Raw genomic sequence first — 15,416 nt, 5'->3', positions numbered from 1 at the left:
GCTCCTGACTAATGTCCCACCAGGGCCTCCCAGGTTGAAGAGAGATGGGAGTGAAGAAGCATTGATACCTTTATTGTGGAAAACAATGTGAACACGGTGTGGTAGCTAGGAGGAGCTCTTCAGATAAAAAGAAAAATACATTAAGAAGTCAGATATATCATGTCAGATATATCATTAAAAACAAAACAAAACAAATACAGACAAAGCTCCTGATTGTAAATGGAATGTGAGAATGTTTCCCAAGCCCTAGCCAAGTCTATCAACTGAAACAGTATTAAAATAATAAAGAGGAAACAGAAGATATGCAAACAAAAAAGAGTTATGTACAAAAAAATGACCTTGTGGCAAGTAGAGAAATGTCTACAGTGTTTAAAGAAGTTTTTGATCTCAAACTATACTGGCAATTTGTTATTCCATTAAGACAATAGATCTGAGTGAAATAGACATGCCAAATAATTGATAAACAGGTCAGAAGAAGAACTTACAAGAATTTCTGGTATGAAAGAACTGCTGTGGTCAGTGAGCTAGAACGAGTTAAAGACACAGAAAATCTTTTTCTTTCTCAGTCTCTTTCACTCAGTCTTTCATTCAATTTTACTGTCTTTCAAATGCTCCCTCTTTTTTTTCTTTTCCTTTATCCTTGCTCCCATTGCTTTTCTTTCTTTTTCAAAACTTTTGAAATTAACAATCATATGTGTGCTTGATATTTGTTGTTTGAAGACATATTACAAAATGAGAGGAAAAAACAAATCCAACTATAAGCTATTTAGAAAAGATATTCTTTTATTTTTTTTAAACATCGTTATTGGAGTATAATTGCTTTACATTGCTGTGTTAGTTTCTGCTGTATAACAAAGTGAATCAGCTATACGTATACATATATCCCCATATCTCATCCCTCTTGCATCTCCCTCCCACCCTCCCTATCCCCCCGTCTAGGTGGTCACAAAGCACCGAGCTGATCTCCCTGTGCTACGCGGCTGCTTCCCACTAGCTATGTATTTTACATTTGGTGGTGTATATATGTCAATGATACTCTCTCACTTCATCCCAGTTTACCCTTCCCCCTCCCTGTGTCCTCAAGTCCATTTTCTACATTTGTGTCTTTATTGATGTCCTGCCCCTAGTTTCATCAGAACAATTTTGATTGTTTTTTAGATTCCATATGTATGTGTTAGCGTACGGTATTTGTTTTTCTCTTTCTGACTTACTTCACTCTGTATGACAGACCCTAGGTCCATCCACCTCACTACAAATAACTCAGTTTTGTTTCTTTTTACGGCTGAGTAATATTCCATTATATATATGTGCCACAACTTCTTTATCCATTCATCTGTCAGTGGACACCTAGGTTGCTTCCATGTCCTGGCTATTGCAAATAGAGCTGCAGTGAACACTGTGGTACATGACTCTTTTTGAATTATGGTTTTCTCAGGGTATATACCCAGTAGTGGGATTGCTGGGTTGTATAGTAGTTGTATTTTTAGTTTTTTAAGGAACCTCCATACTGTTCTCCATAGTGGCTGTGTCACTTTACATTCCCACCAACAGTGCAAGAGGGTTCACTTTTCTCCAAAAGCTCTCCAGCATTTATCGTTTATAGATTTTTTGATGATGGCCATTCTGACTGGTGTGAGGTGATACCTCATTGTAGTTTTGATTTGCATTTCTCTAATGACTAGTGATAGTGAGCATCATTTCATGTGTTTGTTGGCAATCTGTATATCCTCTTTGGAGAAATGTCTGTTTAAAGCTTCTGCCCATTTTTGGATTGGGTTGTTTGTTTTCTTTTATACTGAGCTGCATGTATATTTTGGAGATTAATCCTTGGTCAGTTGCTTCATTTGCAAATATTTTCTCCTATTCTGAGGGTTGTCTTTTCGTCTTGTTTATGGTTTCCTTTGCTGTGCAAAAGCTTTTAAGTTTCATTAGGTCCCATTTGTTTATTTTGGTTTATATTTCCATTTGTCTAGGTGGTGGGTCAAAAAGGATCTTGCTGTGATGTATTTCATAGAGTGTTCTGACTATGTTTTCCTCTAAGAGTTGGATAGTGTCTGGCCTTACATTTAGGTCTTTAATCCATTTTCTTTTTCTTTTTTTTTTTTTTTTTTGTGATACGCGGGCCTCTCACTGTTGTGGCCTCTCCCCTTGCGGAGCACAGGCTCCGGACGTGCAGACTCAGCAGCCATGGCTCACGGGCCCAGCCACTCTGCAGCACGTGGGATCTTCCCGGACCGGGGCACAAACCCGTGTCCTCTGCATCGGCAGGCGGAATCTCAACCACTGCGCCACCAGGGAAGCCCTCTTTAATCCATTTTGAGCTTATTGTTGTGTATGGTGCTAGGGAGTGTTCTAATTTCATTCTTTTACATGTAGCTGTCCAGTTTTCCCAGCACCACTTATTGAAGGGCTGTCTTTTCTCCATTGTATATTCTTGCCTCCTTTGTCAAGATAAGGTGACCATATGTGTGTGGGTTTATCTCTGGGCTTTCCATCCTGTTCCATTGATCTATATTTCTGTTTTTGTGCCAGTACCATACTGTCTTGATTACTGTAGCTTTGTTGTATAGTCTGAAGTCCAGGAGCCTGATTCCCCCAGCTCCGTTTTTCTTTCTCAAGATTGCTTTGGCTATTCAGGGTCTTTTGTGTTTCCATACAAATTGTGAAATTTTTTGTTCTAGTTCTGTGAAAAATGCCATTGGTAGTTTGATAGAGATTGCATTGAATCTGTAGATTGCATTGGGTAGTATAGTTATTTTCACAATGTTGATTCTTCCAATCTAAGAACCTGGTATATATCTCCATCTGTTTGTATCATCTTTAATTTCTTTAATCAGTGTCTTACAGTTTTCTGCATACAGGTCTTTTGTCTCCTTAGGTAAGTTTATTCCTAGGTATTTTATTCTTTTTGTTGCAGTGGTAAATGGGAGTGTTTCCTTAATTTCTCTTTCATGTTTTTAATCATTAGTGTATAGGAATGCAAGAGATTTCTCTGCCTTAATTTTGTATCCTGCTACTTTACCAAATTCACTGATTAGCTCTAGTAGTTTTCTGGTAGAGTCTTAGGATTCTCTATGTATAGTATCATGTCATTTGCAAACAGTGACAGCTTTACTTCTTCTTTTCTTATTTGCATTCCTTTTATTTCTTTTTCTTCTCTGATTCCTGTGGTTAAAACTTCCAAAACTATGTTGAAGAATAGTGGTGAGGGTGGGCATCCATATCTTGTTCCTGATTTTAGAGGAAATGGTTTCAGTTTTTCACCATTGAGAATGATGTTGGCTATGGGTTTGTCATATATGCCCTTTATTATGCTGAGGTAAGTTCCCTCTATGCTTACTTTCTGGAGGGTTTTTATCATAAATGGGTGTTGAATTTTGTCGAAAGCTTTCTCTGCATCTATTGAGATGATCATATGGTTTTTCTCTTTCAATTTGTTAATATGGTGTATCACATTGATTGATTTCTGTATATTGAAGAATCCTTGCATTCCTGAGATAAAACCCCACTTGATCATGGTGTATGATCCTTTTAATGTGCTGTTGGATTCTTTTTGCTAGCATTTTGTTGAGGATTTTTGAATCTATGTTCATCAGTGATATTGGTTTGTAGTTTTCTTTTTTTGCGACATCTTTGTCTGGTTCTGGTATCAGGGAGATGGTAGCCTCATAAAATGAGTTTGGGAGTGTTCCTCCCTCTGCTATATTTTGAAAGAGTTTGAGAAGGATAGGTTTTATCTCTCCTCTAAATGTTTGATAGGATTTGCCTGAGAAGCCATCTGGTCCTGGGATTTTGTTTGTTGGAAGATTTTAAATCACAGTTTCAATTTCAGTGCTTGTGATTGGTCTGTTCATATTTTCTATTTCTTTCTGGCTCAGTCTTGGAAGTTTGTGCTTTTTTAAGAATTTGTCCATTTCTTCCAGGTTGTCCATTTTATTGGTATATAGTTGCTTGTAGTAATCTCTCATGGTCCTTTGTATTCCTGCAGGGTCAGTTGTTAATTCTCCTTTTTCATTTCTAATTCTGTTGATTTGAGTCTTCTCCCTTTTTTTCTTGATGAGTCTGGCTAGTGGTTTATCAATTTTGTTTATCTTCTCAAAGAACCAGCTTTTAGTTTTGTTGATCTTTGCTATTGTTTCCTTCATTCCTTTCTCATTTACTTCTGATCTGATCTTTATGATTTCTTTCCTTCTGCTAACTTTGGGGTTTTTTTGCTCTTCTTTCTCTAATTGCTTTAGGTATAAGGTTGTTTATTCGAGATTTTTCTTGTTTCTTGAGGTAGGATTTTATTGATATAAACTTCCCCCTTAGAACTGCTTTTGCTGCATCCCATAGGTTTTGTGTCGTTGAGTTTTTATTTTCATTTGTTTCTAGGTATTTTTTGATTTCCTCTTTGATTTCTTCAGTGATCTCTTGGTTATTTAGTAGTGTATTGTTTAGCCTGCATGTGTTGGAATTTTTAGTTTTTTTCTTGTAATTGATATCTAGGCTCATAGCATTGTGGTCTGAAGAGATACTTGATACGATTTCAATTTTCTTAAACTTACTTGATTTGTGACCCAAGATATGATCTATCCTAGAGAATGTTCCATGAGCACTAGAGAAGAAAGTGTATTCTGTGGTTTTTGGATGGAATATACTATAAATAGCTATTAGGTCCATCTGGTCTAATGTGTCATTTAAAGCTTGTGTTTCCTTATTTATTTTCATTTTGGATGATCTGTCCATTGGTGAAAAGTCCCCTACTATGAGTGTGTTACTGTCTATTTCCCCTTTTATGGCTGTTAGCATTTGCCTTATGTATTGAGGTGCTCCTATGTTGGTTGCATAAATATTTACAATTGTTATATCTTCTTCTTGGATCAATCCCTTGATTATTATGTAGTGTCCTTCTTTGTCTCTTCTAATAGTCCTTATTTTAAAGTCTATTTTGTCTGATATGAGAATTGCTACTCCAGTTTTTTTTTTGATTTCCATTTGCATGGAATATCTTTTTTCCATCCCCTTATTTTCAGTCTGTATGTGTCCCTAGGTCTGAACTGGGTCTCTTGTAGACAGCATATATATATGGGTCCATTCAGCCAGTCTATGTCGTTTGGTTGGAGCATTTAATCCATTTACATTTAAGGTAGTTATCGATATGTATGTTCCTGTTACCATTTTCTTAATTGTTTTGGGTTTGTTATTGTAGGTCTTTTCCTTCTCTTGTGTTTCCTACTTAGAGAAGTTCCATTAACATTTGTTGTAAAGCTGGTTTGGTGCTGCTGAATTCTCTTAGCTTTTGCTCATCTATAAAGTTTTTAATTTCTCTGTCGAATCTGAATCAGATCTTTGCTGGGTAGAGAATCTTGGTTGTAGGTTTTTCCCTTTCATCACTTTAAATATGTCCTGCCACTCCCTTCTAACTTGCAGAGTTTCTGCTGAATGATCAGCTATTAACCTTATGGAGATTTCCTTGTATGTTATTTGTTGCTTTTCCCTTACTGCTTTTAATATTTTTTCTTTGTATTTAATTTCTGATAGTTTGATTAATATGTGTCTTGGCATGTTTCTCCTTGGTTTTATCCTGTATGGGACTCTTTGTGCTTCCTGGACGTGATTAACTATTTCCTTTCCTATGTTAGGGAAGGTTTCAACTATAATCTCTTCAAATATTTTCTCAGACCCTTTTTTGTTCTCTCCTCTTCTGGGACCCCTATAATTCGAATGTTTGTGTGTTTAATGTTGTCCCAGAGGTCTCTGAGACTGTCCTCAATTCTTTTCATTATTCTGCTCTGCAGTGGTCATTTCCACTATTTTATCTTCCAGATCACTTATCTGTTCTTCTCCATCAGTTATTCTGCTATTGATTCCTTCTAGAGAATTTTTAATTTCCTTTATTGTGTTGTTCATCATTGTTTGTTTGCTCTTTAGTTCTACTACGTCCTTGTTAAACGTTTCTTGTATTTTCTCCATTCTATTTCCAAGATTTTGGATCATGTTTACTATCATTACTCTGAATTCTTTTTCAGGTAGACTGCCTATTTCCTCTTCATTTGTTTGGTCTGGTGGATTTTTACATTGCTCCTTCATCTGCTGCTTATTTCTCTGTCTTCCCATTTTACTTAATTTACTGTGTTTGGAGTCTCCTTTTCGCAGGCTGCAGGTTTGTAGTTCCCGTTGTTTTTGGTGTCTGCCTCCCTTGGGTAAGGTTGGTTTAGTGGCTTGTGTAGGCTTCCTAGTGGAGGGGACTGGTGCCTGTTTTCTGGTGGGTGGGGCTGGATCTTGTCTTTCTGGTGGGCAGGGCTGCATCCGTTGGTGTTTTGGGGTGTCTGTGAACTTAGTATGATTTTAGGCAGCCTCACTGCTAATGGATCAGGTTGTGTTCCTGTCTTGCTAGTTGTTTGTCATGGGACATCCAGCACTGGAGCCTGCTGCCCTTTGGGTGGAGCTGGGTGTTAGCATTGAGACGGAGATCTCTGGAGAGCTCTCGCCAATTGATATTACATGGGGCCTAGAGGTCCCAGTATCCTGAACTTGGCTCTCCCACCTCAGAGGCTCAGGCCTGAGACCCGGCTGGAGCACCAACACCCTGTCAGCCACAGGGCCATGCTTCAAGCTAATTCGTCCTCCAGTCCCAGTGACCCAGCCCAAATGGTAAAACTGTTTGAAAATCTCTGGGATGAGGTATCTTGGATGTTCCTTGTCCTGCATGCAGCACTGCAGTAAGCAATAGTCTCCCTCCAGAGTGTGACAACCAGACATGGCCCACTCCCTCCAACATTCACGGCTTTGCTTCTGGCGCTCCACCTAAAAAGATATGCTTAAACATAATGTCAAAGGAAGGAAGAAAGTAAAGTATGGAGAAAGATAAAGTAGACAAAACAGTGATAGCAATATTAGAATTAGATTAGACTAAGACAGACTGCATTAATAATGATAAAGAGCATAAAGACAGGAGGATAAAGGGACCAGTTCACAAGGAGATTACAATAATGCTGAACCTTGACATGCCTCACAACATAGCCTGATAAGTAGTATCATGTCCTGCAGCCAGACTGCTTGGGTTTGGATCCCAGCTCTAGCACTAACTAGCTGCAAACCTTAGGCAAGTTATTAAACCTCTCTGTGCCTCAGTTTCCTTATACTGAAAATTGGGTTGCCAGTAATACCTACCTCTTAGAACTGTTATGAGGATTAAGTGAACTAATACACATAAGTATTTACAATAGTGTCTGGTATCATAAACTTGGCTTTTTTTTGTTGCTGTTGTTGATGTTGGAATTGTTGCCCCAAATCACACTAAAAAAAAAAAAAAAAAAAATCCAACAAAATTCCAAAGAAAAATTGGCATGTCAGTAATCTTAGTAGGTGATTTTTAACTTACTTCTCTAAGATACATATGTTTTAAAATATTTGAGAATACTGTGAGATAGCTCCAATAAAATAGTAAAACAGGCTTTATCTTTCAAATCATCAGACACAAAAATGTAAAGAAAACAATCCACATAACAAAAATACAAAGTTGAAAGGAAAAAGTAAATGAAAAATGAAATTCAGAGACCAAAAAAATAAGATGACAGAAGTTAACTAGACATAGCCATAAATGTGAATGCTTAATATATTAAAATACAAAGTCTTAGATCATATTAAAGTAGAAAATTTAATGATTTTCTACTTTATAAGAGACATATGTAAAACTGTGACAATGGGCTTAAAAATTTAGCAAAATATCAAAAGTACAAGTCAAAATATAGTACAGATGACACTTTTATTATGAAGTTAAGTTACAAGGTAAAATTATAGGTAACAACATTGTATAATACTTTTGGAGCTGAATGATGTAACAATAGTTTTTAATTGTGCAAAATAATGTTCTAAAGTGTTCTCAAATACACAACAATCCTTGAGAAGGTTGGTATTAAATATATACTTCATAAACTTTTACTATGAATGAAGCAACTTTTACAACTATTGAAGGAATATAAAGTAAAGCATATCTGTACATACCTCCATTTAGGATTCATTTTCCAAGCTCCACTTTCCAAATGGCATGAATATTAGAATCTGAGTGCTTACTTCCTTAGTTGGTTGGGTAGTTCATGAGCAGTCTGGAGACAGACCTCCTGCTTGGAGAATTGTAGGACATTTGATTCACCCAGACTTATAGTAAGCACTCAGAAATGTGGTTGGGTTGTTATCAGTTACTCACACCCAGGCCCAGGCAGGCACATGGCTAGAAACTCCAGAATGCTGGGAGACAACTGGAGGGTATGAAAACCTCCTAATGTAAAAAGGTTTCTCTGAGGTCTTGGTGGGCTCCTCACTTAATTATATATATATGTGTGTGTGTGTATATATATATATATATATATATATATATATATATGGTGATAATTAGAAGCTGGGTACCTTCATAAGGACATGAAAATCAGGGAAATTTGCACCTCTTACTGGGAACACTGCATCCTTTGCTCTGTAGGTGTGTTATATCCACAGTCTGTCTGTTGGCCTCTTTCCATCCATGATATCACCATCACTCCTGTCACCTTGTGGGTAGAAAGTCAGGTCATGGATACTCTAGATAGTAGAGGACCCAGGCTAGAGCAAATCTACATGTGAACAGCTGCCAAAGTGCCATCTCTTTTCTCTGTTCTGGAAATTTTGTTCCTATTCCTTATAGTGCTTGATACTATTGCAAAGATCTGGACAAGAGGTCATGCAAGCATTACTGAGAGTGAAGTATGTAGAAGTGGAAAAGTGGTATATCTCTGGCCCCAGAAGAAGCAGAGGAGAGTTTGGGATATTTTAATTCTGAGGGGTCCATGGTCTGTTTAGGTTCAGCTCAGTGTGTGTCTTCCATGGAATCGTATTTTACCCCTTACTCTCATATCTGCCAGGTCCTGAAGAGACATATCTCACAAGAATATATTAATGTGCAATACCTGTTAGAGTTTTGTTAGAAATTCAGATGTTAATCTCCTTTCAACTGTTTCTTTCCCATTTTATTCTTTTATATATATATATTTTTTTTCAGCATACATACCATGGACTTTTTGAATCCCTTTTCAGTATTGCCTTTGTGCCAAATGGTAAAAAATTAACCTAAGAACCCCCCCCCCAAAAAGTACTAAAATGCTCCCAATGTAGATTATTAATGATTTTAATCTGTTAATATTTAAAGGTCAATGATTTTAACCTCATTACTACTAGATTAAAGACGTGACAACATACTTCAGGTTGTTACGTGAGTTGGCTAATAAAATCTTCCTGAAGTTCTGAAGAACTTGCTTCTCCTAAGTTAGTGACAGCTTCACAGTTGGCCCAGCCATGCTTTGCCTCATTGTTGTTTTCACATAGCATTTTTTCTCTCTCCTTTCAGGTAGAAATTGAGAAGCTGGATTACCATCATTATCTGCCTCTGTTTTTTGATGGGCTCTGTGAAATGACATTTCCCTATGAATTTTTTGCTCGGCAAGGAATCCACGACATGCTGGAACACGGGGGGAACAAGATTCTTCCTGTCATTCCACAGCTCATTATCCCGATAAAAAGTAAGTGAACAGGTAAAAAAGCATCACTCACTTTATATGGTGCCACTTTTTGACAACTTGCTAATTAAGCAATAAAACACAACAGACTGAGGCTATCTCCAGGTTTTGCAATAATTTTTATAAATTGACTTATGGGGCCAAACATCCCAAATCTCCTAATATATCCCATCATTGATACTGCGGTGCAGCTTAGCGACATAAATAAACTAAATTGCATGGGGTTTACACTAACTTAAAATGTTTCATAGTAAAGACATAAGCATTAACATTAATTTGTACATTCATAAGTAAAGTGTATAATATACAATACAAACACAATTATATTTAGTATCTTTTATGCAGCAGAATTCATAATTTTAAGAAAAAAAATCTAGAATGGAGAAAAGATGAATGTTATTAAATACTTGAACTTTTTGTCTACAGTGGATTATCTGGGGGGGTCCCTTGAGTAATCCTGTCACTGGCTTTATCTGTTTGTCTATAAAATGAGATTGTGCTTCCTTTTTGTGGCCAATTTATTCTGGCCTGAGTCCCTACAGACTAGTTGGCTGAGAGCACCCCTTTAAAAGTGTTTCTGAGAAAAACAAATACTGTATGCTAACACATATATATGGAATCTAAAAAACAAACAAAAATGGTTCTGAAGAACCTAGGGGCAGGACAGGAATAAAGACGCAGATGTAGAGAATGGACTTGAGGACATGGGGAGGGGGAAGGGTAAGCTGGGATGAAGTGAGAGAGTGGCATGGACATATATACACTACTAAATGTAAAATAGAGAGCTAGTGGGAAGCAGCCGCATAGCACAGGGAGATCAGCTCGGTGCTTTGTGACCACCTAGAGGGGTGGGATAGGGAGGGTGGGAGGGAGACACAAGAGGGAGGAGATACGGGGGTATATGTATATGTATAGCTGATTCACTTTGTTATAAAGAAGAAACTAACAAAAATAAATGAACAAGTAAATCCAGGAGAGAGAAAGAATTGAGGTGAAGGACAGATGAAGATGTATGGCAAAATGTTGATAACTGTTAAAGTTGGGTGATGAGTATGTGGGTTCATCATTCTCTTTACTTTTGTATATGCATTTGAAAATTCCCATATTAAAAAGTTTTAAGAAAAAAATAAAAGTGTTTTCTGAGATGTTCATTGTCCAGTGCAATGGCATCTCATGGCCCCCAGACAAGACCCTTAGCCACTTCCAGTCCAGTCTCCTCACCTAGCTGCCATCCTGCTGACGGCCCTTGAAATAGAGCCACCCTACAGTGACGAGATTCCAGGAGGGGGTTCCGGCCTCTTCTCAAGTCCAAATGGCCAGGACTGGCCCCCTCTGCTATCCCCTTAAGCCCCCAGACTCTGCCTGCCCCAGAGTTGCTGACCTGCACTGTTGCTGCTGCTTCAGCTTTTGTCACTGCTGCTGATTGAAAAGCAGAGGTTGGTGCCTCTGAGCAGGTCATGGGCAGAGGAAATCCCACCCTTTCCCAGCCAGAGCTGCCCCAGGCATTTTACCCACTGGCTCGGGGCCCAAACACCCCATGGCTTCAGAGGAATGAGCAGGTCCCTGCTTCCCCACCCCAAGTTCCACTCACTCCCAACTCCAGGATGGACCGCTGCCCAGGATGATTGACGGTACACCTGCCTAGTCTCCTAGGATACAGGGGAACCCCATCCTCACTGTCTCAGAGGTAGTCTTGCCATATGGTTTGGCCAAAACAAGAACAAAATAGTTCAACATTGGGTCATTTCCCACAGTCTGGATTACTTAATCTGATCCGTGGTCCCTAGTTTATTGATTCGAATTAAGTGTCATTAGAGTTCTAGAATTTTGGCAGTTCTTCCGTCACTATGTAAATTGAGTCAACTTTAAAATTTGCTCTCATGTCTTTGAGATTTCTGTAAGAGATATGTAACTGACCGCTTCCAATTTCCACCAAGACATAGAAAGTGAAACCAAACAAGAGGACAGTGATACCTGCTGTGAAAAGCAATGTGGAAAGAAAAACGACTCTTCAAAAGTGACTTTATTAAAAACCAATTTTCCTTTCCCCTCATGCATCAGCTGAGTGAAGGGCTAATCTTTAAAGGCCTTCAGGAAGGATATATAATACTGAGTTATATTAAAACCTTTTCCAAATGTGATTTATTCTTTCTAACAAGTCATAATTTTTGAATATGTTAAATTCTAGTAAAAATGCTACATTTTCTAAAGATGATGCACAAGTTTTATCGATAAACAAAAAAGCCCAGAATATTCTCCCCGGGAACTATCTGGAGAGCACATTATCCTTTTGTCCTGCACCCATCTGAACAGCAGCAATACCGGAAGTCTGTTCTTTTCTTTACAATAAACTGTTCATTTTGGGATCCCTGCCTTCTCAGGAGTCTCTCCCTCATAGCCCCACTGAAAACACTGAAGGGCAGAAAGAGAACTTCTAAGAAATATTTTGATTATACCACTTACAATTAAAACAGTCCAACTTAGAGTATTGTAGGCCAAGGTGGATTGATTTTCAATTTTATTTGATCTAAGTATTTTGAAGATACTTAAATGAGTTAAGAGAGAAGTGATGTGTTCTAAGGACACATCCTAGAGGTCATTTGCTGATGAGTGAAAACATTAAGAACTCAGTAAACATGATCTGTCAGGGAATAGTAACTATATGAATTTGATCATTTACAGTTCCAGAAGCAATGAAAGTTTCTCTTGGTAGATATCCTAGTTTGCCTTCCTGGGCTTCTGCTATTATATACTGATCCTGAATCTTCTAACTCAGCTTGCTTCTTCTCACTCTGTCTACATCACTGAAAGCCAAACTTTACTCAGCAAAGAATCGTGATTAACTATGCAAGATAATGCATGGTTCCAGCACAGTGTGAAAAGTATTACGTACATAAACTACATTTTTCAGGTGGAATTCTGGAAGGGAGCTAGTTGATCCAGAAGCGGACTGATACACATAATTGGCATAACATATAACAGCTGTGTGTACCTTATTTTCAAAAGGTACTATTAGTAAAATTTTGACTCATTCCAGGGGCAAAAGTTAACCTCACCATCACCAGCTAGCAGTTCTTTAACATCTTTTCTTGAATTCTAATTCATCGATAATTAATATCTCTGAAGGCAAAGCAAAATATATAAACTCCCTGTGGAGCTGTGAATGGGATTACCTGCCTATCTATTTCTGGAATCTGGAGTTTATTTCAACTAAATGGAAGGTTGATAATACTGGAATGAGAAATGGACACATTCAGTGGTTCTACGATTTCTAACATAAAAAGAGATAAGAAGACCCTTTACCTTCTGCTTCTCTCCTTGGCTCAAGACCCCAAGTGGGGTCATCGAGTAATAACGGGAACAGTGCACATTTAACACATTGTTCCATTTCTGTTGCTTTATGGCATCACTACAGGTCCTCCTCTTCCTCTCCCACTTTCTTATTTACACCTTCTTGAGTTATTCTGGGTCAGAAACTACAAAAAAATCCCAGTATAAAGTAGTCAGCATTGGCAATGGAGTACTGATTGCTGAGAGCAACAGCAAAACGTTGTAGGTGAGGATGAGATGAGAGGGACCGTGTGAGCAATCCAAACTGTGGATTTTAGACTTCTGTCCACTCCATCCAGTGAGGAGAACACAAATCCATCAAAATCCAGCAGAGCAATCCCAGGAAGAAGCCACTGGAAGCTTTGCCTATCGAAAGCAGAAGGGGATTCCCATAGCAGCCAGGAGGATAGGAGGTGCCAAGAGCAACCTGCAGAGTCTGGGTTTAGCGCTGTCTCTCCTCCATAAAAGCAAGAACAATAACAATAACCCAGCCACACGGGGCCATTCAAAACAAGTTGCTACACACAGGGGAGAAAATATCATGAATAGTCAGAGGAAAACTGTACCTCAACAACGTTTTGCATAGGATCCAGAAGAAATGTGTAGAAACGTGTTTGACATCCTCAGCGTTCAGGAAGATACAGCCTCTATGAAACAGAAGCAGAAAGTTACAAGAGGAGACCAGACTCACATGAAAATAAGCCAGTGCTGACTGAGAAAAGGGAAACTAAAAATGTCAGAGCAGGATTAATGTCCCCCCAGAGGCACAGAGGACAATCAACTGCACAACCTGGAATTGTAAATGTAGCCCATCTCCCTCAGAAAAGACAAGAATAAAAAAGAAGGTGAGGAAGGACTATAAAATGGAGAACATAGGACACAAGCAGGAGCTAAAAGTTATAGGGGCTCCCAAGAGGAATCAGCAAAACAACAGGAATAGAAATGGTAATGGCAGAAGGAATTGAAAAAAATTTTCAGACATGAAAAATATCCCTTATTTTGCAGGTAGAAAATGCTCATTAAAAGGACAAACATCTGGACAGGGAAAAAAGTGGTACACACCAAGAAATAAAAGTAACTGGGGCTAAGACACTTTTCGTAAGAGTAAATTCCAGACAGCAATGAGAATTGGAGGAGAATCACCTTATGCACATTTCATCCCTGTCATATGAGTAGCAAGACATGATGTAATAAACTGAATGAAAATTGGTTTAAAAAAAGAAGGAAGGAGGAGAAGAAAGAGAAGGAGGAGAAGGAGAAGAAAAAGAAGACTCACAGACCCAGTGAGCATAATGCCCACCTGCCCTTCGTACAAAGGGTTACTGTGGATGTGCTCCAACTCTCAGAGAGTAAAGCCAAGATAAGAACCCCAAAATGAGGATTCATAGTTTGAAAAGCAAGTTGCATTAAGAGCCACTAAATCTAGAGTTAAGAGTAAATAGTTGATGGAAAAGAGTTTCAAAACTGCAAGAAATGTCAAAGGATCATTTTGCAGTAATGTGGCAAAAATAATTCAGAGAAATTGGATATAAACCTTCAAAGTCAATGGAGAAGATAAAAGTATTTAAAACGGAGTCTATATATTAAAAGAATGAAACTGAATAGGCAGCAAGGAAGTGCTGAGCCAAAAGCTCAAAATAAGGTGAAAATGTGAAATCAAATATATCAACTATGAAAATTAACTTTCAAATTGGTTTGTGAAAAACAAAATCTGAATATAAACTCTCTCTATATATATAAAAACAAAATAATACTTAAACATTTAAAAAATAAAAGCTGTATTGGGGAAAATGAAGAAAAAGAAGGCAGGAGTAGTTATTCAATTTTAGAAAAGTAGAATTTAATGAAAAGAAGTTTTATGTGTGTAAAGAGGATCAATTTATATTGATAAAAATGTTCCCAGTAAAGATGTTATTGTCATGACCCTTTGTGCAGTGCAAACCATGACATCATGTTTTAGAACAACAATCAGCTGCTATACTGATATTTTTTGCCTCTAGAATAAGAGTAAACCTCTTGATTGAGAGACAGTAAGATGCTGGTCCTTCCTCCACTGCCTGACCTTGGGGCCTAAAATCTACATATAGTCTTTACCAACCCAAGGGGACAGCCTGCTGTCTAAAGCACCAATTCCCAAACTTCACTGTGCACACAAATCATCTCCAGACCCCAGTAAAATGTAGGTTCCACATCAGTAGATGTGAAGTGACCTGAGATGCTGCATTTCTAAGAAGCCCCCAGTTAATGCTGCTGCTGCAAGGTCAGGACAAGGGTGACCAGGCCAAGATTAGGCTGGGACTCCTCAGATCCTCCCACAAGATCCTGGGCATGAGAGCAAGATGGGAAATGAGCTGGTGGAAAATAGATGAATGATCATTTCTCTTATATGTAATAAACCCAAAGACACTGCTTCATTCATAATGTGACTAATTAGAGAAATGTAAGGTTCAGTTTTTAGGCCTTAAAAGTAACCATTAATAGATTAAAATAGGTGGTATATCAGATGAAGTACTAGGGAAAGAGAACTGAAACACTGTCAATAAGGAAACAACGTTA

General features: G+C 38.1%; 1 protein-coding gene across 1 annotated transcript in view; it reads left to right on the top strand.

The window, feature by feature from the left end:
* The window catches only part of PACRG (parkin coregulated), a 518,861-nt gene that overhangs the window by 273,783 nt on the left and 229,662 nt on the right, over positions 1-15,416 (top strand). Inside the window, exon 3 of the mRNA XM_060167848.1 lies at positions 9,362-9,533. Within this exon, the coding sequence (XP_060023831.1) occupies positions 9,362-9,533 (172 nt within the window). The remainder of the gene's footprint in view (positions 1-9,361; positions 9,534-15,416) is intronic.

This window comes from Lagenorhynchus albirostris, chromosome 12, assembly GCF_949774975.1.
Source record: "Lagenorhynchus albirostris chromosome 12, mLagAlb1.1, whole genome shotgun sequence".
Classification (NCBI taxonomy): domain Eukaryota; kingdom Metazoa; phylum Chordata; class Mammalia; order Artiodactyla; family Delphinidae; genus Lagenorhynchus; species Lagenorhynchus albirostris.
This window is presented reverse-complemented; position numbering and strand designations above follow the sequence as displayed.